Source organism: Callithrix jacchus, chromosome X, assembly GCF_049354715.1.
Source record: "Callithrix jacchus isolate 240 chromosome X, calJac240_pri, whole genome shotgun sequence".
Classification (NCBI taxonomy): domain Eukaryota; kingdom Metazoa; phylum Chordata; class Mammalia; order Primates; family Cebidae; genus Callithrix; species Callithrix jacchus.
In genome coordinates this window covers 42,286,340-42,310,452 of record NC_133524.1, presented here as the reverse complement: position 1 = coordinate 42,310,452, position 24,113 = coordinate 42,286,340, and the positions used below count along the sequence as shown (strand labels likewise).

General features: G+C 47.3%; 1 protein-coding gene across 1 annotated transcript; it reads right to left on the bottom strand.

Annotated features, from left to right (window-relative positions):
• Positions 1-2,661: 2,661 nt before the first annotated feature.
• On the bottom strand, positions 2,662-22,953 carry NYX (nyctalopin). The gene is made up of 2 exons (XM_054251008.2): positions 22,377-22,953; positions 2,662-4,815 (listed from the first exon to the last, which is right to left on the bottom strand). The coding sequence occupies exons 1-2, from the start codon at positions 22,411-22,413 to the stop codon at positions 3,413-3,415; spliced, it is 1,440 nt and encodes a 479-aa protein (XP_054106983.1). The 5' UTR covers positions 22,414-22,953; the 3' UTR covers positions 2,662-3,412.
• Positions 22,954-24,113: the final 1,160 nt, after the last annotated feature.

Below are 24,113 nucleotides of genomic sequence, written 5' to 3'. Positions count from 1 at the left end.
TGGATACCTCAATGCAGGGATCTGGTCTCCAGGATTCTCATGATTCTTACTCAGTTACCATGGCCACAGCACTCGGTTTGAGCAAACAGCATTTCTGCCCTCATCTGATTCTCACTTTTCAAAAGTAAGACATTTGGAGAACAAATTCACTTTGAAACATTACAATCAATCAACAGGTTTCTAGTTTTGAGTACTGTGACCAAAGGAAGCCATAACCTAGAAATCTCATTGTTCACCCATGGGAAAAAGAATGACTGCTTAATAATTTTGATAACTGTTAAAATTTCAATATAGAGTGAATCTTTTTTTTTCTAAGAGAAGAGGTCTTGTTCTGTGGCCCAGGCTGGAGTGCTGTGGCGCAATCATAGCTCACTGTACCTCAAATTCCTGGGCTCAAAGGGTCATGACGTTTGCAACTTACTCAAACTGTTAGTAAGAAATAATAATAAAATGGAAAGAGAGAGAGAAAGCAAATATGGTAAAATGTCAACAATTGGGAAACCTAGGTGAATGGCCAACGCGTTCATTCTTGCAACTTTTCTGTAGGTTTGAAATTTTTCAAAATAAATATCACACGCTTCAGATCAGTGGCTTTCAAATTTTGACTATAACCCACAATAAAATATAAACTGGGTTTGTAACCCCATATACACACACATACATGTATAATTTGAACGAATGCACATATATTAAAAAGTTTCACAAAACAATACTTAGTCTTACAATATTACATGATGCTCTGCGACTTTTTTTTTTTAATGCTGTTTAAAAAATTTTTTCTTTTCTTTTCTTTTTTTTTTTCCCAGACAGGGCCTTGCTCTGTCACCCAGGCTGGAGTGCAGTGGTGTGAACACAGCGCACTGCAGCCTCAACTTCCTGGGCTCAAGACATCTTCCCACCTCAGTCTCCTGCATAGCTGGGACTATTGGTACTCAACACCTTGCCCCACTAATTTTTTGTTTTTGTTTTTGTTTTTTTGTAGAGATGGGGTCTCACCATGTTGCCCACACTGGTCTTGAACTCCTGGGTTTAAGCGATCCTCCTGCCTCAGCTTCCCAAAGCACTGGGATCACAGGCATGAGTCACTGTGCCCGGTTTGGTTTTTTAAAACTTTAAAACCCATTGAGTTGATGACCATTAGTGGTTGAAACATTTGAATACACCTGTCCTCAGCAGTATTTCGTGCAACATTTCCAATACTTAGTATTAAACAGAGACACAGGAGTGTCACCATGAAGAAGTGACAGCTTGGCCAGGCGCAGTAGCTCACGCCTGTAATCCCAGCACTTTGGGAGGTCAAGGCGGGCAGATCACCTGAGGTTGGGAGTTCAAGACCAGCCTGACCAACATGGAGAAACCCCGTCTCTACTAAAAATACAAACTTAGCCGGGTATGGTGGTGCATGCCTGTAATCCCAGCTACTCGGGAGGCTGAGGCAGGAGAATCTCTTGAACCTGAAGGCAGAGGTTGCAGTGAGCCGAGATCAAGCCACTGCACTCCACCCTGGGCAACAAGAGTGAAACTAAAAAAAAAAAAAAAAGAAGAAGAAGTGACAGCTTGGCGCACCCTGAATTCATGTGGTTTTTTTTCTTTTTTTCTTTCTGAGATGGAGTCTTACTCTGTTGCCCAGGCTGGAGTGCAGTAGTGTGATCTCGGCTCACCACAACCTCTGCCTCCTGGGTTCAAGTGATTCTCCTGTCTTAGCCTCCCGAGTAGATGGGACTACAGGCGTGCACCACCATGCCTGGCAAATTTTTGTATTTTTAGTAGAGACCGAGTTTCAGTTGGCCGGGCCAGTCTCGAACTCCTGACCTCATGATCCACCCACCGCCACCTCTCAAAGTGCTAGGATTAACAGGGGTGAGCCACTGTGCCAGCCTTCGTGTCGGTTTTCAAAACCCATCTCTTCAAATAGAGTGGACATTAAAAAGATTACAATTTCCAGAATGTTGACAAATGCAGTCATAGCACTCGTGTGTAGAGAACAGCTTGGGTTCTTGGGTTAGTGGTGAGCAGCATATGCACTTTTCTTGACTTGACTGCCTCATAGTCCGGCAGGAATCCGTGCCTGTTGTGACCAGCTCAGAACGGTTCTGCTGCAAACCACAGAGATGGGCACGGCAGGCCAGCAGAACCTGCATTTGCAATTCAGCCTGCAAAGCCTTTTTCTTGGAGTCTATGCTAAAGGAGCTGCTGATCCTGAGGCGGACAAAACAGTCAAATGCCATTTGTTCCCACCGCAACCCTGAAAAAAGCTGGGTTTGGTAGGGCCCCTAGGTGGGATTTGGTAGCCCCGCCCTGAGGCACAGCACACCCAGAGGCCACGCATGCTCGCTGCAGGCCTGGCTGGCCTTTGCCCTTGCAGTCAGGGGGAATACAGTTGGCCAACCCCCAACCTGAGAAAGCTCTAAATCCCCTTTCCCAGCTACTGGCTGCCTCCTTCCCTCTTGGCCATTAGTCAGCCCTGAAGTGTGCAGCCCATAATGATTTCCACACCTAATGGAATCATCCAAGCTGGAGCCTCCCTGCCCCGCTCCCTGTGTCTTCCGGACATTCTTCCCACAAAACCCTAAGAAAAAAGGATTGTGTGGCCTCCAGGGAGATTCACAATACATGTTAGCATATGAAAGACTCTGAAAAGTCCAGCACTAGAGAAACCGGTTTAACCTTTTTTTTTTTTTTAATCCTCGGATTTTACAAATGTATTTGTCCACAAACACCCCCTGCTGCCCCTTTTCCCCTACCCTTCCCCTAAAGTTCCTTTGTGGCTGGGGCCACCCCTGGGAATAACTGTGGAGTAAATGAATTGGATCTTTGTTTTAAACACCTCCTCGTACATCTCAGACCCCAGGAACCACCGCCGCCCCTTGTCTTAAGTCTCCCTCCCATCTCCCTTCTCTCATGTCCTGCCCACCTTCCTGAATCCTAGTGTCCCCAGGCCCCTGGGGAGGAGGAGGAGGATTGTGGTCGAAAACAAAGGACTTGAGTATAAAGAGTTACCCCGCCAGGAGAATTGGCCCAGCTCTTAACTACTTAGCAAATGGATGTCTCTCTAATTCAGGCCTTGCAGGCACTGTTCCCTGGAAGATGGGGGAAGGGAAGGGGAGAGGGTATGAAGCCCTAGAAGCTTCGGATTCCTAGTCTTCTCACTTGAAGTCCCATGTTCATTCTTGCTTCTCTTTTCCAGTGGATGCCCATGTGACAAGAGCAGAAATCCATACCATCCTCCCCTCTCGAGTGGCACGTCCCTGTGTTCTCCCTGGGGCCATCTCTGGAGGCAATCTGCTCCTACCATCCTCCACTGGGATTTTCATCTCTGCCCCCCATCCCTCTCCCTTACCACAAACACCCTCAAGCCTAGTTAAGCAAACTTTCCCCCTCTGGCCAGGTCAGTCCGTCTGTAGGCAAAACACTACGTGCTGGACCACGCTGTGTGCTGGACCACGCTGAGCAGGAGACAAGAAGCGAGGAGAAACCCGGGCTGCCTGCCCACTCCTCCCACCCCACCGAAGGAGAGGCTGTCGGACAGGGAGGCGTTGGCCAGCCCCCCAGTGGTGTTGGCCATCTCTTCCACCGGGACCCTAGGGGCCAGCAGCTTGGAGAGGAGGCTGCTGAACCTGCTCACGGTGGTGGCCGCTGGTTCTGGGGACGGACCTGGACTGGACGTGGTGAGGTTCAGCTCCTTGGGGTCCACACAGACGCCATCGGAGGAGCGCCCGAAGGCCACCTGGCTGAGGTCCAGACCTGCCACGGAGCCCGGGGAGGTGCATGGCACGTCAGTGACACGCCCGGAGCCCTCCATCCAGTCCCGCAGCCACTCCAGGCGGCAGTCGCAGCACCACGGGTTACGGAAGAGGAAGAGGCGGCCCAAGAAGAAGCCAGGCTGGAAAGCGGCCCAGGCGAGCACGGTGAGGCGGTTGCCGTTGAGGTGCAGGGCAAGGAGGCCTGAGAGGTTCTGGAAGGCGCCCTCCTCCACGAAGGCGATGCTGTTGCGATCTAGGTAGAGCAGCTCAAGCTCCACCAGGTCAGCGAACCAGGCGCGCGCCACGTGGTCCAGCGCGTTGCCACCCAGGTTGAGCGTGTGCAGGCGCCGCAGGCCGCCGAAGGCATCAGCCGGGAGTTCAGCCAGCAAATTGTCATTGAGCAGCAGGTGCTCCAGGACGCTGCAGTCCCTGAAGGCGCCGGCGTGCACGACGCGGACGCGGTTGGCCTGCAGGCTGAGCGAGCGCAGGCGACGCAGGCCCTGCAGCGAGCTGGAGGCGACCGCCTCGATGCGGCCGCGTTCCAGGTGCGCGTGCGTCAGGTTGGTCAGGCCGCGCAGCGCGCCTGGCACGCGGCGGAACAAGTTGTCAAAGGCCGAGAGCTCGCGCAGGGCCGGCAGCTCGGCCAGGAGGCGCTCGGGCACGCTGAAGAGGCGGCAGGCGGCCAAGTCCAGGCGGCGCAGGCGGCTGAGCGCCACGAAGGTGCGCGCGTGCAGGTAGCGCAGATCTCCGTTGTGCGCCAGGCGCAGCTCGGCCAGACGTGGCAGACCCTTGAAGGCGCCGGGCGTGATGAAGGACAGGTTGTTGTGGCGCAGCGACAGGCGGCGCAGGGACGGCAGTGTGCCAAAGGCCCGCTCGCCCAGGAAGCGCAGGCCGTTCCGGTCCAGGTCAATGGAGACCGCTTCGCACGGGAACTCGGCCGGCACCCGCAGGAGGCCGGCGCGGTCGCAACGCACGGAGCAGCCGCGCTCCATGGTGCTGCAGGCGCAGGCGGACGGGCAGGCGCGCGCGCAGGCCCCCATGGCCTGGGCGCTGGGCAGGCCAAGGACCACCGCTACGGGGACGGGGTGGCGTGGGGATGGGGGGCGGGGTAGGTGTTGAGAAGGAGGAAAAAAGAGAAAAAAGGAAAAACAGTCAGCCAAAGGTCACCCCAGGAAAAATCTTGCCTGCCTGGGCAGCAGGATGCAGGCCCTCCACCGAGTTATCCTGTGTCCTGCACATGGCCTCTTCCCACTTCCGTGGCCTCACACGGGTTTATTCACCTAAGACACCCGCTTCTTTGCTTTCCAGTTACCTTAATCAGCAAAACTCAGCTGCAATCCCTGCAGCTGACCCCATTCTAAACTCCCTCCTGCCTGTACCCCCGACTTGTGTGCTTCTAGTGTGGCAGGCCAGCTGTCACTCACGCAGGCCTCCATAACAACTGTTTCAGCAATGACTAAATAGTTAAATATTAAAAGCTGGCGGGGTCCCAGTGGCTGACGCCTGTAATCCCAGCACTTTGGGAGGCTGAGGCGGGCGGATCACCTGAGCTCAGGAGTTCACACTAGCCTGGGTAACATGGTGAAACCCTGTCTCTGCTAAAAATACAAAAATTAGCCAGGTGTGGTGGTGGACACCGGTAATCCCAGCTACTCGGGAGGCTGAGGCATGAGAATCACTTGAACCCGGGAGGCGGAGCTTGCAGTGAGCTGAGATCACACCACTGCACTCCAGTCTGGGCGACAGAGCAATACTCAATCTAAAAAATAAATAAATATTAAAAGGCAAAAGAGCCAGTGCCCTTATACAAAGGCTGGAAGGTAACAAAAGCCCAACAGGAGTTTTGCCCAGGCCTTTCCTTGGCCTTATAGCATGACAAGATAATGAAGCAATTCTTAACAGGACCCATTTAGGATTAAACAAGTTTTACTGGGGATCTAAACTCCCCAGACCTCCACAAACAAGTTGATTGGGGGTCTGAAGAAACTCCCCAAACCTCCATGATTTAGCAGGAGACAAGGTATGGGTAATCACCCTGGCACCTGGGCCCATCTAGATTAAGTCAATTTATTGAGGCTCCAGAGGAAGGTCTTCAAAACTCAGATTTTAGTTATAGATTAGAAGAAGTTATTCACTTATGTCTTTAGATGAATGCACACTTACATGTAGACATATAGCATAGAAAGTATATAAATTCTGGGCCAGGCACAGTGACTCACGACTGTAATCCCAGCACTTTGAGAGGCCGAGGTGAGCATTTCACCTGAGATCAGGAGTTCAAGACCAGCCTGGCCAACATGCCAAAACCTCGTCTCTATTAAAAAAACAAAAATTAGCCAGGCGTGGTGGTGGGTAATCCCAGCTACTCAGGAGGCTGAGGCAGGAGAATTGCTTGAACTCGGGAGGCAGAGGTTGCAGTGGGCTGGGATAATGCCATTGCACTCCAGCCTGGGGAACAAAAAAAATTATAAGCTCTGGAAAACTTTGTAATTTTGAGTTAGCCTGTAGATAATTTCCAGGCCTCCCTGTAACCAGTTACAGAAATAATAACTCCCTCTTTTCCTAGTTCATCTGCATCTCGTTATTGGGCCATGAGAAATAGCAGCCCTGCCCTCAGTTTGGTCCGGGAACACTAGAATGCAGACTTAAGGGTTTGTTGTCTGCAGGCTTAGGGGGATCTCCGAGGGCATCACTGTAGCCTACTCTCTAGACCTGTGCTGCCAAATACAGTAGCCAGTAGCCCCATGGGCTACTAAGCATTTGAAATGTGGCCAACCCAAATTGAAATGTGCTAAGACACACCAGATCTCAAACACTTAATACAAAAAAAGAGTAAAATACTGCATCAATGATTTTTTTTTTCGAGACAGAGTCTCCCTATGTTGCCCAGGCTGGAGTGCAGTGGTGTGATCTTGGCTTACTGCAACCTCTGCCTCCTGGATTCAAGCGATTCTTCTGCCTCAGCCTCCCGAAGAGCTGGGATTACAGGCATGTGCCACCATGCCTGGCTAATTTTTGTATTTTTAGTAGAGACAGGGTTTCACCATGTTGGCCAGGCTGATCTCGAACTCCTGACCTCAGGTGGTCCACCTGCCTCAGCCTCCCAAATTGCTGGGATTACAGGCATGAGCCACCATGCCCAACTGCATCAATGATTTTTATACTGATTACATGTTACAATGGTATTTTAGATTTATTGGGTTAAATAAAATATTAAAATAATGTTAACTTTTTATTTTTACCTTTTCTAATGTGACTACTCAGAATTTTTAAACATGTGGCTTGTGTTACATTTCTGTTGCTGCTACTGTAGTCCCTCTCACCAGAAGAATAATTCCTGAGCACCCCCACTGAGTAAATTATGCCTCAAGGAGAAGGGATAATTAGGGAGCCAGAGATTGGAATGAAAGAAAAGCCTATCAGTCAATTTCTGTTTTTAACAGTCACTAAAATTTAGCCAAAAGGATGGCATACTAAATAAAATCAATGACCTTCTTTCTCATACATCTCAAAAGAATTAATTATAGACATTCTACAGTTAAGTTCCATTCACCAGCCCTTGCCTGCTAGAAACTTTTTAAAATCATCACAGAAGAGTAAGTTGCTTATATTACTTTCATTCTGAGCATTTGAATGGAAGACCAGATAGAGACTTCAAAAGCCCACTAGTAGGCTTGCCACCTCCAGCAAAGTAGAATGTCATGAGGCTGGGCAGGGTGGCTCACACCTGTAATCCCAGCACTTTGGGTAGCCGTAGCAGGTGGATCACCTGAGGTTAGGTGTTCGAGACCAGCCTGGCCAACATGGTGAAACGCTGTGTCTATTAAAAGTACAAAAATTAGCTGGGCGTGGTGGTGCACACCTGTAATCCTAGCTACTCAGGAGGCTGAGGCCAGAGAATTGCTTGAACCTGAGCGGTAGAGGTTGCAGTGAGCTGAGATCATACCACTACACTCTAGCCTGGGTGACAGAGTGAGACTCCATCTCAAAAAAAAAAGTACAATGTCGTGGTCTGTACCCTGTGGAAGCCAGAGGCCCCAAGCCCAATCTTGAGGACCAGTGGAAAAGGCAGCATGGTAGATGCACAATGTTTATTTCATGGCCAGGGGCAGCTCTATCTGAAATTCCTGCAGGGAAACAAATGGTACCCAGATGTAAATATGCCCACTAATTCCTAATTTCTACCCCTCCTCATCAGTACTCCTGAATTCCTAGCAAACACCCCTGGCCTGCCGTTCACTTCCTCCCATTCTGTACACATTACCTGGCCTTGCCTATCCAAGTTCTTGCAGAAACCTGAAGGCCCCAAAAGGGATGTGTATAATATGCTTGGTGCCGCCTCTGTCGCTCTGCTTGGGTTCCAGTGTCTTTTCACGTCATCTGTTATGGACACTCCATGTTTTCTAAGCAGCTGAGAAGTGGATTCAGCCCTCTCAGATGAAGCTGAAGAGCACTCAGGTCTTCGAGCAGCCCCTCAGTTTGATGTTGAGGATGCTTGACTTAGCTTTTCCATCTCCCTGAAAACTGTGAGATAGACACCAGCTTCCAGCCAGGTTCTTGGGCTCTATGCTGAGCCTGGCTGCAAAGAGTGCTGCTGCTGGGCTGTTAGGGAGACAGGGCCAAGAATATAACCCCAACTCCAGGCCTCAGCTGGAAAGAGGCGGAACCTTTTTCTATCAACCCTTCCAACTAGGTCAAGTAGAAGGCATCAGGTTTCCTTACAAATAGTCCTTCATTCTACTCTCTTCTCCTTTCTAATTAAGAAAAGTACACTCTCAATCATTTGGCTCATGTTTATACCCCGCAATAGCCAGCATTGTTCCAGGCACACTGAATGACTCAATAAATGTTTGTAGAATTAAATGATGCCTTCCTCTGTAAGGATTCCTCCATTTATTTTAAAAACTGTTTGTTGGCCAGGCATGGTGGCTCATGCCTGCAATCCCAGCACTTTGGGAGGCTGAGGTGGGCAGATCACTAGAGGTCAGAGGTTCAAGACTAGCCTGGCCAACATGGTAAAACCCCATCTCTACTAAAAATACAAAAATTAGCCACATGTGGTGGTGCATGCCTGTAATCACAGCTACTTGGGAGGCTGAGGCATGAGAATCGCTTGAACCCAGGAGGTGGAGGTTGCAGTGAGCTGAGATCACACCACTGCACTCCAGCCTGGGCCACAGAGCTAGACTCTGTCTCAAATATATATATATATATTAGTCAAGGAACTCCTAGGATTACAACAGGATACAACCAATTTGTATAATGCAAGAGATCAGAAACGTAGCTGCATACGTTCAAAAAACATATACGAGAAGAATGAAAGTGAAGCTTTTCAACGTACATCCCTTTTAGCCTTTTAAACTTTGAACCATGTGGATATAGTACCTATTTCAAAAAATAGATCAGAGTTTAAACCTTAATTAAACACTCAAGAAACTGTCACTATTAGAGACCTATTTTTAGCCTCTGAAACTTTGATAGCCATTAAGAGCAATAACTAATTGACTGGATTATTTAGTGACATTTAAATTAAGCCAAGGCCAGGTGCAGTGGCTCATACCTATAATCCCAGCACTTTGTGAGGCTGAGGCAGAAGGATCGCTTGAGCCCAGGAGTTCCAGACCAGCCTGGGCAATATAGTGAGACCTCCATCTCTACAAAAAATAGAAAAATTAGCCATGCACAGTGGTGTGCACCTGTAGCCCCGCTGCTCAGGAGGCTGAGGCAGGAGGATTACTGAGCCCAGGAGTTCGAGATTACAGTGAGCTATGATTGGACCACGGAACATCAGCCTGGGCAACAGAGCAAGAGCTTGTCTCCCTCTAAAATAATAAATTAAGTCAAGTAAATTCTCAGAACTGACAGCAAAACTATATTGGCTTATCTGGTATGAACACTAAGTAATGTTTAGTGGGCCAGAAAAGCAAGGTACCAAAAAAAATTATTTTAAGAATAATATATGTGGATGAGTTCTACTGTGATCATGGCAGAGTCGCTGCTAGCTATGGTAGACTCTGGACAAATTTTTTTTAAATTGTTTTAGCCAGGCATGGTGGCTCATGCTTGTAATCCCAGCACTTTGGGAGGCCAAGGCGAGCAGATCACTTAAGGTCAGGAGTTCAAGACCAGTCTGGCCAACATGGCGAAACCCTGTCTCTACTAAAACTACAAAAAAAAAAAAAAAAAAAAATAGCCAGGCATGGTGGCACATGCCTGTAATCCCAACTACGCAGGAGGCTGAGGCAGGAAAATTGCTTGAACCCAGGAGGCAGAGGTTGCAGTGAGCTGAGATTGTGCCATTGCACTCCAGCCTAGGCTGCAAGAGTAGAACTCTGTTTAAAAAAAAAAAATTGTTTTAAAGCACCAGAGAACAACCAAAACAAGCAATCAGAGTCAATGCAACCCTGGAAGAGATACAAACTAGGTAAGAGGTGTAGCTAACTGATTTTTCTCTTAGGATATATATATATATATATATATATTTTTTTTTTTTTTTTCTTTTTGGTGAGACAGGGTCTCTTCTCTCTGTTGCCCAGGCTGGAGTACAGTGGTACAATCTCGGTTCACTGCAGCCTTGACCTCCTTGGGTTTAGGTAACCCTCCCACCTCAGCCTCCCAAGTAGCTGAGACTACATGTATGTACCACCATGCCCAGATAATTTTTTGTAGAGACAAGGTTTTACTATGTTTCCTAGGCTGGTCTTAAACTCCTGACCTCAAGAGATCCTCCTGCCTCGGCCTCCCAAAGTGCTGGGATCACAGGCATGAGCATCTGTGCCTGGCTCTCTCAGGGCATTTTCAAGTCCACACAGTACATGGGGAGCGGAACTCAAGCAGAAAGCAAGTTGACAACTTAGAGGTCAGCATTTATAGTCGCCACAGTGGCTGGAAATTGAGGAAGGAAAACATGGAAAAGAGTGAGTCTCAAAAGAGGAGCCACAAAGTTAGTATACAGGTTCCCCTTATGTCCTTGGCTGAGTCCTGAAGGGCATATGTGTGGGATGACTCCAAGGAGCCCAAGGGGAAAACAAGAACTAAACACCAAACACCAAGAGACCTAAACAGATTTCAGCAACTGCCCAGTGACAGGGGGGAGTTTAAGAGGTCAAGGTCCAGTCCAGGCACAGTGGCTCACACCTCTAATCCCAGCACTTTGGGAGAGCAAGGCTGGTGGATCACTTGAGGTCAGGAGTTCGAGACCAGCCTAGCTAACATGGCAAAACCCCATCTCTACTAAAAATACAAAAACATTAGCTGGGTGTGGTGACACCTGCAGTCCCAGCTATTCAGGAGGCAGAGTAGCTGGGGGTAGGGGATTATAGGCAGAGGTTGCAGTGAGCTGAGATCCACCACTGCACTCCAGCCTGGGCCACAGAGCAAGACTCTGTCTAAAATAAAAAAAAGTTCAAGGTCTGCCAAATTAGAGGAGCTTGCCAAATACCTTGAGCTTTCCACTGAAACCCCAAAGCACTATGCCTCAGAAGTGAAGACCATTTCCCAGGACTAAGGGTAAAACTCAAATAGGCCTACCATTAAAAAGCCTGAAACCAAGCCTTTTGGGTAACAAGGTGATCTGCCAGTAATTTAACTCTTCAGCAGAAGACAAGAGAATCCAGAGTTTCTACCACTGCCATCCACAGTATCCAGCGTACAACCAACTACTACTAGACATGTGAAGAAGCAGCAAAACATGACACTTATCAAGAAGAAAAAACAGCAGAACCAGATTCACAGACAACCCACATGTTGGAATTACCAAGCAAAGATTCACTGTAAATATGTTAAGGAAGTTACAGGAAAAGATGGGTATCATGGGCAAAGACATGGGGAATCTGAATTTTAGAAGAGGTATGGAAACTCTAAAAACGAACCCAGTGGAAATTTTAGTACTGAAATAATACGATAGCTGAAATTTTAAAAATAATTGAACGGGCCGGGTGCGGTGGCTCACGCCTGTAATCCCAGCACTTTGGGAGGCTGAGGCGGGTGGATCACAAGGTCAAGAGATCAAGACCATCCTGGTCAACATGGTGAAACCCCGTCTCTACTAAAAATACAAAAAATTAGCTGGGCATGGTGGCGTGTGCCTGTAATCCCAGCTACTCAGGAGGCTGAGGCAGGAGAATTGCCTGAACCCAGGAGGCGGAGGTTGCGGTGAGCCGAGATTGTGCCATTGCACTCCAGCCTGGGTAACAAGAGCGAAACTCCGTCTCAAAAAAAAAAAATTGAACAAGATAAATAGCACATTAGACACTGCAGAAGAAAATCTTTATAAACTTGAAGGGAAGTCAATAGTTATTAACCAAAGTGAAGCACAGAGAGAAAAAGAAAAAGACTGGGGAAAAATTATCAAAGCCTCAATGAACTGTGGAACAATTTCAAGCAATTAGACTAATATACATGTATGTGGAGTCCCAGAGGATAGAAGATAGAGAATATGGCCAGAAGATAATTGATGACAGTTTCCAAAATTTGATGAAAACAAGCAGCTTAGCAAGCCCCAAGTAACATAAAACACATAGACACGCACATACAGCACATTGTAGCCAAACTGCTGAGAACCAAAGATAGAAACTTCTTAAAAGTATCCAAAACAAAAAGTTATATTACATAGAATAAAAAATAGTAAAAGATAATCACAGTTATGGTCTGAATATTTGTGTCCAACTTCCAAATTTACATGTTGAAATCCTAACCCCCAAGGTGATGGTATTAGGAGGTGGAGACTTTGAGAGGTGCTTACGTCATGAGAGTAAATAATAATGGGATTAGTGCCCAGGCGCAGTGGCTCAGGCCTGTAATCCTAGCACTTTGGGAGGCCAAGGTGGGTGGATCACTTGAGCCCAGGAGTTTGAGATCAGTCTGGGCAACATGGCGAAATCCTGTCTTCTACCAAAGAATACAAAACTTAGCTATGTGTGGTGGCACGTGCCTGCAGTCCTAGCTACTTGGGAGGCTGTGGTGGGAGGATCACTTAAGCCCAAGAGACAGAGGATGCAGTGAATGGAGATCACACCACTGCATTCCTGCCTGGGCCACAGAGCCAGACCTTTTCTTTAAAAAAAAAAAAAATGGGATTAGTGCCCTTATAAAGAGACCTCAGAGAGCTTCCTTCCCTTTCTGTCACGTGAGGACACAAAGCGAAGGGACCTGCAGAATGGGCCTTCACCAGACACCAAACCTGATGGTGCCTGGATCTTGGACTTCCCAGTGTCCAGAAGTGAGAGAAAGAAGTCCCTGTTGTTTATAACCCACCGAATTCATGGTATTTTTGTTATACCAGCCTGAATGGACTAAGACAATGACTGGCTTCTCATGAACAGTGGACGCCATAAGACAATAGAATGATATCTTTAAATGCTAAATGAAAAGCAAAATCTGGCAACCTAGAATTCTCTCTCTCTCCAGTGAAAATATCTTCAGAAACAAAGGGCAGTAGAGATACTTTCAGGTAAACAAAATCTGAGAAAATTCATCTCCAGCAGATCTTCTGCACAAGAAATGAAGACATTCTTCAGTCTGAAGGAAAATGCTAGATGAAAATTAGGTCTACAGGAAGGAATAAAGAGCAATGGAAATGGTAAGTATGTTACTAAATATATAAAAGACTACTATTTTCTCACCTTAATTGCTTAAAAGACAAGTGACTATTTAAAGCCAAAATAACAATGTACTGTGGAGTTTATAACATGTAAATGAAAACTATGATAACGATTACATGAAGGATGAGAAGGGAGGGGAATTTAATTGTACTCTCTTAAGGATCTTATATTATAGTTGAAGAAGTGTAAGATTCATTCAAGGTAGACCATGATAAGGATGCATAGAATAATCCCTGGAAAGTGAAAAGAATCTCAACACCTACATCATACCACACAACATTCATTTTATATGGACCGTGAACCTAAATGTAAAAGCTAAAACTTATAAAGCTTCGTGGAGATGACACAGGAGAGTATCTTTGTTACTTAGAGGTAGGTAAAGACTTCTTGGGACAAAAAAAGAGAAGAAAAAGCAATAACCATAAAATGTCAAATAATAATAAATTAGACTTCATCAAAATGTCTAACATCATTAGACTTCTGCTCTTTCTTTTTTTTCTTTCTTTCTTTTTTTTTTCTTGAGACGGAGTTTCACTCTTGTTGCCCAAGCAATGGCACAATCTCGGCTTACGGCAACTTCTGCCTCCTCCAACCAGTTTACTGTGCCCAGCCAACTTCTGCTCTTTGAAACACACTGCAAAGTGAATGAAAATATGGGCAATAGACTGTGAGAAAATATTTGTAAGTCACATATCTCATTAAAGACTTGTATCTAAAATATATAAAGAACTCCTGGCAGGGTGCAGTGGCTCACACCTGTAATCCCAGCACTTTGGGAGGCTAAGGCGGGCAGGTCATGAGGTCAGGAGTTCGAGACCAGCCTGGCCAACATGGGGAAACCCCATCTCTACTAAAAATACAAAAATTAGCCAGACGTGGTAGCACATGCCTGTAATCCTAGCTACTCAGGAGGCTGAGGCAAGAGAACTGTTTGAACCCGGTAGGCGGAGGCTGCAGTGAACTGAGATCGAACCACTGCACTCCAGCCTGGAGGACAGAGCAAGACTCTGTCTCAGAAAAAAAAGAAAGAAAGAAAATATATAAATAACTCCCAAAAGTCAGTAAGAAAATAAACAATCCAATTAATAAATGGGTAAAACATTTGAAGAAACATTTCACCAAAAAAGATGGAAGATAAATAAGCACATTAAAAGATGCTCAACATCATTGGTTGTTAGGGAGATGCAAATTAAAGTGGCCACCTATTAGAATGACTAGCATTAGAAAGACTGGCCATGCTGTGAGAAGACAGCAGTCTGCAGCCGGAAAAGAGCCGTCACCAGAACCCAACTATGCTGGCACCCCAATCTTGGACTTTCAGCCTCCAGAATTGTGTTAATAAAAATTTCTGTTGCTTATAAGCCACTCAGTTTATGGAACTTTGACACAGTAGCCTGAAGGGACGAGAACAGGTGCCAAGTGTTGGAGAACATGTGGAACAGTTGGGACTCTCTTATAAGGCCAGTAGAATTGAAAACAGGACTTCCCCATTGGAAACAATGAGGTTGTTTCTTTAAAAGTCAAACAAATGCCTACCTTATAATCCAGCCATTCTACGCCTAGGGAAATAAAAGCATATGTCTACACAAAGACTTTGGCAGCTTTATTCTTAATGGCCCAAAACTGGAAACAATGCAAATGTCCATCAGGAATTGAATGGGCAAAAAAATGATGATATAGCCATATAATGGAATACTACTCAGCAATCAAAAGGAATGACTATTGGAAAGTTCTCAAAAGAAGCTATACAAATGGCCAACAAACATGAAAAAATGCTTGGCAGAGCACAGTGGCTCACGCCTGTAATCCCAGCACTTCGGGAGGCCAAGGTGGGCAGATCATGAGGTCAGGATTCAAGACCAGCCTGGTCAACATGGTGAAACCCCATCTCTACTAAAAATACAAAAATTAGCTGGGGATGGTGGTGTGCACCTTAGTCCCAGCTACTTGCAGGGTGAGGCAGTGGGGGCGGGGGTGGCGCTGAGGCAGGAGAATCACTTGAACCTGGGAGGCAGAGGCTGCAGTGAGCCAAGATTGTGCCACTGCACTCCAGCCTAGGTAATTGAGTGAGACTGTGTCTCAAAAAAAGAATTTGCTTAGGGCTAAGCTTGCTATAGACATTAGTCCATTTAATATGACAGCCATGCAAGGTAAGGATCATTCTTCTCTTCTCATGAAGGAGGAAACTGAGGTTCAGAGTGGTTAAATGATGCCAACCTTTGTTTTTCACTATACTGTACTATCTCCCACCCCACACACCTAGGCCTTCTGCACTTTTATTGCTTTAACTATAAACTGAAGAAACTACATACTATAGTTTGAACATGTCCTCCGAAGTTCACATATTGGAGACTTAAACCCCACTGCAACAGTGTTGAGAGGTGGGCCCTTTAAGAGGCGGTTAGGTCGTGAGGCCTCTGCTCTCATGAATGTATCATTATTGCAAAAGGAGATTTGTTATAAAAGCAAGTTCAGCCCCATCTTGCTCTCTCACACTTCCACCTTCTGCCGTGGGACGGCTGCACGAAGACCTTCCCTTGATGTGAGCCCCTCGGTCTTGAACTTCCCAACCTCCAGAACTGTAAGAAATAAATATCTGTTCTTTATAAATTGTCCAGTCTCTAGTAATAGCAGCACAAAATAGACTAAGACACTACACTTCCTGGTCTTTGAGAGCCGTTGTAGCTTTCATTTTCCCTGGTTTGACAGCAGGTGTTACCAACCACTGCCTCTAAGAAAAAAACACCCCGCCGGGCGCGGTGGCTCACGCCTGTAATCCCAGCACTTTGGAAGGCTGAGGCGGGTGGATCACCAGGTCAAGAGATCGAGACCATCCTGGTCAACATGGTGAAACCCCGTCTCTACTAAAAATACCAAAAATTAGCTGGGCACGGTGGCGCGTGCCTGTAATCCCAGCTACTCAGGAGGCTGAGGCAGGAGAATTGCCTGAACCCAGGAGGCGGAGGTTGCGGTGAGCCGAGATTGTGCCATTGCACTCCAGCCTGGGTAACAAGAGCGAAACTCCGTCTCAAAAAAAAAAAAAGAAAGAAAAAAATACCCCACTCAGAGCTCCGTGTGTCTCTGCCGCCGCCTCCCAGCCACAGCTGTTTGCAGATGAACACTTTGACCTAAACAGAGCTAATCAGATTCTTTCCTTCTTTGTGAAAATGGAATAGGCACTGAATGACTGGTCAGTAAGTAAGGTCATGTGAGCATCAACCTGTCTGGCTTGGGGCTGGGCTTTGTACCAAAGCCATGTGCAGGTCAAAGTTATGGGGGAGCAGGAGCCAAAGGCAAGGTGAGGAAGCTGGTGTACTGTTTTAATCAGTTCAGGCTGCCATAACACTCTACCATAGACTGGGTGGCTTACAAACAACAGAAATTGATTTCTCACAGTTCTGGAGGCTGGGAAATCCAAGATTGAGGTAGATTCTGTGTCTGCCAAGGGCCTATTTCTTGGTTCATAGACAGCTGTCTTCTCACTGTGTCCTCACATGGTGGAAGGGGCATGGGAGCTCTCTGAGGACTCTTTTATGAGGGCGCTAATTCCATTCATGAGGGCTCCACTCTCAGGACCTGATGGCCTCCTAAAGGCCCCACCTCCTGATACCATCGTCTTGGGGAGTTGGGTTCAATATATGAACTGGATGGGGAATGGGGTCACAAACATTCAGACCATAGCACAAGCAGAGAGAGGAATCGATCTGATGTGAGAATCACAGAGATGGAGCTCACAAAGCCGACTGAGAACAGGAAGCTGCTGGCCAGCCCTCTAGTTCCCATGAGACCCTACTAGAGCTGTTTCTATGGCATTTCTCTGGTTCCATTTCGGAAATTCACTAAAGACACCTTTGTGGACAAGTAGATTTCTGTTCCTTGCAAGCAAACCATCTCTGATTGTAGTTGACATCTGACATCTTTTCTGGCTCCCCAGCACCTTTTAAGCATTCTTTCCACATTTAGGGAATTTCCAACATCATAAGTCCTGCCTCCTCAACATGGAAGCTGGAAACTCTTTCTCAACTCCCCTTCTAGTTAGGGCTCAGGCATGTGACACCCAGTGAGACTTGGATTCAGAAGTAGGCAGCAGGCAGAAACCATCGTCTGGCCAGAATGGTGGCAGAGGCTTTTAGGCTTGCATTTCTGGCACCCAGTACTCAACATGATTCCCTGGCACTGCCAGGTATGGCCACCAATGGCAGTGGCCACAGGGTTTTTGCTGGAGCTGCTGACTTCCTGGTTTAGGCATTGCCCTGGGCAGGGTGGCCTCTAGTAGGAAGCCTGGGAATACCTAATGTCCCTAACTAAACTCCTTCTTGGCTTCAATGACCTAGAGTAGATGCTTTGCAACAAGAGTCCTGAGCAATGTTCTGAATCAGACAGGCTCCCTGAATCTCTCTAGAACCATCTCCCTCCTCCTTTTCCTGAAGAACCATGTGATGCAATGGTGGGATCTCTGCTCACTGCAACCTCTGCCTCCCAGGTTCAAGCGATCCTCCTGCCTCAGCCTCCCAAGTAGCTGGGACTACTGGTGCACACCACCACACCCAGCTAATTTTTGTATTTTTAGTAGAGACAGGGTTTGACCATGTTGGCCAGGCTGGTTTTGAATCACCTGCTCAAGTGATCCACCCTCCTCAGCCTCCCGAAGTGCTGGGATTACAGGCATGGGCCACCACCCCCGGCCAGTGACCTCTTCACCTTGACAGAGTAAACAACTCAAATTCAGTACCAGGCAGCACTCCTCAACCAAAAGGAAACTTCTCCCCATTCATTGACAGGAAATGTATAACATCGAATTAAACACTGTTTAGGACACCCCTGGCTTTGCTGAATCCAAATGAAAAAATAGTCTTTCCCGGAATCAGCAGTGATCATTCCAAAAACAAATCTCCTTGGCCATTCAGAGCTGAGTTCCATGGGAATACCTTGGCCAGAAAAACATTTACCAAATTAAAAATAAAGATTACAGTTTGTGAAAAGAGAAGGTAAAATTCATTTGGCAGTTGCTTAGCAATTTCTCTTCTTGTACCGGTATTTTGGGGAAGGATCTATCTGGAAATCGGAAAAGGCTTCAGTGCTTTCCCCACCCCCCCCCCCACCCCCGCAGCCTGAGGCAGGGAGGGGAAGATGGGAAATGTAGCAGGACTGGCCTGGGCTCATGATAGGTCCCTACTCAGCCAGCCTCTGTCGTTACTCCCGGATTCACATGCAGTGCTTTCCAGAACATTCAGTCTTAAAACACTCCCCTGAGGGCACAGCCTCTTGACCTAGTTCTCTCATTAAACTCCGTGGACACTAACTCTCCTCCCTGTTCTCTCACACTGCTTTTTTTAAAAAACAAACAAACAAACAAACTTCAGGCTGGGCGAGGTGACTCAACGCCTGTAATCCCAGCACTTTGGGAGGCCGAGGCAGGCAGATCACCTGAGGTCAGGAGTTTGACACCAGCCTGGCCAACATGGTGAAACCCTGTCTCCACTAAAAATACAAAAAATTAGTTGGGTGTGGTGGCAGGCGCCTGTAGTCCCTGCTACTTGGGAGGCTGAGGCAGGAGAATCACTTGAAACTGGGAGGCGGAGGTTGCATTGAGCCGAGATTGCACCACTGCCTTCCAGCCTGGGCGACAGAACGAGACTTTGTCTCAAAAAAAAGAATTCAGACAACCTCTGTCTCTCAGTTTCCTCATCTGTAATGTGTAAACAGCTGTGGGGGACAGATGCATCTCATTGCAGATAACTGTGAAAACACTGACCCAAGCTAGGTGTGGGTTCCATGAACCATTCTTCTCACAGGATTTAACCTCATCAAGGCACAAATCCTTCAAAGAACGTGTGGAGGCCAGGAGCAGTGGCTCATGCCTATGATCCCAGCACTTTGGGAAGCAAAGGTGGGAGGATCACTCGAACCCAGGAGTTCAGGATCAGCCCGGGCAACATGACAAGACCTCACGTCTATGAAAAATACAAAAATTAGCTAGGTGTGGTGATGCACACCTGTGTTTCTAGCTACTTGGGAGGCTGAGGTGGGAGGATTGCTTAAGCCAGGGAGGTCGAGGCTGCAGTGAGCTGTGCCTGTGCCACTGCACTCCAGCCTAGGTGACAGAGTGAGACCTGTCTTTAAAAAAAAGGATTGGCTGGGCACAATGGCTCATGCCTGTAATCCTAGCACTTTGGGAGGCTGACGCGGGCAGATCACAAGGTCAGGAGTTCGAGACCAGCCTGGCCAAGATGGTAAAACCCCATCTCTACTAAAAATACAAAAATTAGCTGGACGTGGTGGCACATGCCTGTAACCTCAGCTACTCAGGAGGCTGAGGCATGAGACTCATTTGAACCCGGGAGCAGAGATTGCAATGAGTCAAGATCATGCCACTGCACTCCAGCCTGGGCAACAGAGCAACACCCTGTCTCAAAGAAAAACAAAACAAAACAAAAAACCACACACACAAAAAAAACACATATACACAATCCCTGACCCTTTTTGAAGACTCATAGTGTAGAGCAAGTCACACGTGAAAGACCCTTTAAAGCAAGTTAAGAGGTTCAGATACTGTGTTGTGAACAACAGGAAGAGCCCAGGGCTTAACATGGGGGAAGGAGGTTGAGGTATTTGCACCTATGCATCTGAGAAGTGGGGCACTTCCAGGAGCACTGTGTGTCCAGAGGAGAATTTCTCTTGCCCCAAATTTCCCTGCTGCGAGCCACTTCTGATTTCCCCAAGGTCTTGTTTTGTGAGGCTCACTTAGTCATTTTTTTTTTCTGGCCATGGAGGTAGGGCACTATCCCTGCCTGCTTCTCGGGAACATATTGTCTGTATTGCTTGTGACTTGCAGTCAGAGAAATATTCTCTGTGCTTGCTAGAGTGTGTTTTAAATTAAAGTGCCAGGGGATGTGGAGATGGTCATTAATTTTAAGTGCATCTATTGTTAGCAAATGATATCACTGCTGAGCTCTCCATCTTGTCACAAGAAGTCTGGATATATTTTGGGTTTCTGTAGCAGGGACAGTTCCTGTTTTGCAGTGTGCAGCTATGAATACTGTCTGCTTTCTGTGAGGAATGATAGAGCTTTTGGTGCACGTTTAAAATGATACTGGCTGTTGGAAGCAAACATTCTGTCCCAATGAGTCAATCAAGTTTCATATCCTTTCAAGGTAGGAGGAATGGCTAGAAGTTGGCTTTTGGCCGGGCGTGGTGGCTCACCCCTGTAATCCCAGCACATTGGGAGGCTAAGGCAGGCAGATCACCTGAGGTTGGGAGTTCGAGACCAGCCTGACCAACATGGAGAAACCCCGTCTCTACTAAAAATACAAAAATTAGCTGGGTGTGGTGGCGCATGCCTGTAATCCCAGCTACTCAGGAGGCTGAGGCAGGAGAATCGCTTAAACCTGGGAGGCAGAGGTTGCCTTGAGCCGAGATCGCGCCATTGCACTTCAGCCTGGGCAACAAGAGGGAAACTCAGTCTCAAAGGAAAAAAAAGAGAAAAAAAAGAAGTTGGCTGTTAGTAATTTTTTTTTTTTTTTTTGAGACGGAGTTTCGCTCTTGTTACCCAGGCTGGAGTGCAATGGCACGATCTTGGCTCACCGCAACCTCCGCCTCCTGGGTTCAGGCAATTCTCCTGCCTCAGCCTCCTGAGTAGCTGGGATTACAGGCACGCCCCACCATGCCCAGCTAATTTTTGGTATTTTTAGTAGAGACGGGGTTTCACCATGTTGACCAGGATGGTCTCGATCTCTTGACCTAGTGATCCACCCGCCTCGGCCTTCCAAAGGGCTGTTAGTAATTATATAAATATCAACCTCTGTTCTTTAGAGCCTCCTCCAGGTAGGAAGTCCTGTCCTATTTATCAAAGGGTTCCATGTGCCTTGCTCCAATTTTTGTATTGCTTATTTATTGAATCTCTTATAAAAGAATTTTCTCAAGGACAAAGACCATGCTATCATATCCCTCATAAATATCCCTCGAGCATATTGAAGGCACCCAATGTATGTCTGTTGGTTGAACAGAGCAAGTTCTGGTTTTTGAAGAGATGGAATAAAGGGAGGAAAACGCCATTACTCCTGCTTTAGAACTATTTGGTAAAATATATTCTCTACCAGCATCGCATACAGAGAGGTCTGTTACATAGACCATCATATCTCAAATAATTAAATTCACTTGAAGGTCAGAAGAAAACAGATTCTTTGTGTGGAATCATTTACTGAAGAACTTAAAGGATTTTTCCTCGGGTTATCTCAGTCAGATTGCAACAGCTAGAGCTGGGGAAATTATTTCATAATGAGTCTTCTTGGTATATTAAAGTGCACATAACAGGGCAAGAAACTTTGAAAAATAACTTCAACATCCATAATCCCACAATTCCAAGACATTTTTCATTTTTTCTTTTTCCTTTGGGAAGGTGGTTTCTTTAAGGGACTTTTGTTTTTAACTAAACGAACTTAAAATAATGTGATTAGAAACCACTGTAGACCGGACACAATGGCTCGCGCCATAATCCCAGCACTTTGGGAGGCCGAGGCAGGTGGGTCACCTGAGCTCAGGGGTTCAAGACCAGCCTGGGCAATATGGCAAAACCACGTCTTTACTAAAAATACAAAAAAATTAGCCAGGAGTGGTGGCAGGTGCCTATAGTTCCAGGCTACTCAGGAGGCTTGAGGCACAAGAATTGCTGGAATGCAGGAGGTGGAAGTTGCAGTGAGCTGAGATCATGCCACTGCACTCCAGCCTGGGTGACAGTGAGACTGTCTCAAGAAAAAAAGAAAAGAAAAAAAAACACTGTAGCTTTTGGTTATTACACCAATGAATTCATATCTGAAATTAGAATAAGAAATTCACCAAGAGGACTATTTCATATATTCGGCTCAGGAGTTTTGCTTTAGGCAAACAAAAATCCCCACCACCTGCCATCAGTGAAACCTGATCAGAAGTCCAGATACAGCTGTCCCAGAACCCACTTAAAGACTCTTTGGGTAGAAGTTCTGTGGCTTCCACGCCTCTTCCCACCCCTGCACCCACCAGCAGCAGAACTCACCATGCAGAAGCAGAACCAGCATCCCTCGGCCCTTCATACACCCGGCGGCCTAGGACCACCCAGCCATGGGATCCCTACCTGAGGGGAGAAAGGACAGGTCACCCAGTGCCCAGGAGGGCCCCGTGAGAACCCTCCATGCCGCTACACTTCCTCCTGAATGCCCTCCCTTTCTTTCTTCCTCACATTCCTTCATCCTCAACCACCCAGGTGTTGAGCTAAGAGAAACCAGTAATGACAGACAATCAGAAACTACCCGCGAATGGATGGATCTATCAGGAAACCCTTCATCAGGCTACAGCCTGACAGCAACTCAGATGGCATCACTCACAACCCAGCAAGGAAATGGACGGAGAGGAAACCTCTGCAGAGAAGTGTTAGTGAATGGTCCTCAAAGGTTGCTTACCGTCCTGGGAGTCTGCCTGGTCCCGCTCCGTTAAGGCAACCCTCCACTCCCCCAGCCCATCCATCTCCCAAGTCAGGCAGCCACAGAGGCTGAAAATGGTCTGAGAGAGAAGTGGAGGTGGGGGTGCGGGGACGGGAGCGAGGGGTGAAGAGGAATAGTTGCTTGGGCAGGTTTGAGTGCTTATTTTTCTTTCTCCAGATTTAATGGCAGGAAAATCCTCTGTATCAGATGAGGATTAACAGAGATGAAAGAATGTGTCTGCCTTTCGAATCACTAAAGCCAGTGACAGATTTTGCTGACATACCAATCGGCTTTAGCCCCAGGCCTTGCCCACCCTGGCCCTCCCATCCTCTCTCCATCTGCCTGGCCCCTTTCTCTCCTTAAACCCTCCCCAGGCCCCATCCCCTTCCCTGACCCCAGCCCCAGCCCCACCCAAAGCAATATGTAGCCCGAAATTGGCTTCCTGCCACCCAAATAGCATTATCAGCATTTTCAACAAGGACGCATTACATAACTTGGAGAGCTGGAGAAGGGACAGGACAGCTTAAAATGATGTTTCCCCGAAATGCAGGCTGCTGATTTCCTTTCTTTGAAGTGGTTGATGGTGAATGATCCAAAAACAGACTAGAGAGAGGGTCCTTCCACTACAGGAAAGCTAGAGGTTCCCACTGAAGTTAAGGCTGGAAGTGGTGGCCTAAGGCAGTGGGTCCATGGGTCACCTTCAGAATCTGGCTGAGGTTTCTGAAACCCACCAGGACTCAGTTTAGGTCCTAGCTACTCAGAGTGTGGCCAGTGGACCAGCAGCAGCACCTGAGAGCTGGTTAGGAAAACAGAATCTCAGCACCCTCTGCCCCCGCCCTAGACCTGTCGAATCACCATCTGCATTTTTTTTTTTAAAGGAGTCTCACTCTGTTTCCCAGGCTGGAGTGCAGTAATGAGATCTCAGCTCACTGCAACCTCCATCTTCTGGTTCAAGAGATTCTTGTGCCTCAGCTTCCTGAGTAGTTAGGATTACAGACGTGTGCCACCACACCGAGCTAATTTTTGTATTTTTAGTAGAGACAGTGTTTCACCATGTTGGCCAGGCTGGTCTTGAACTCCTGACCTCAAGTGATCCACCTGCCTCGGCCTCCCAAAGTGCTGCGATTACAGGTGTGAACCACCATGCCTGGCCAGCATCTGCATTTTAACCAGGTTGGGAGGAGAGGGAAATTTCTGTGCCGGGTAAAGTTTGGAAAGCCCCATTTTAGGAGACTGATGGAGTGGGTCTGATCAAAATGAGGGCAGCAGGGGGACTGTTTCTCTAGGCCTTCTTGCCAGCAGTTCAGGTGCCC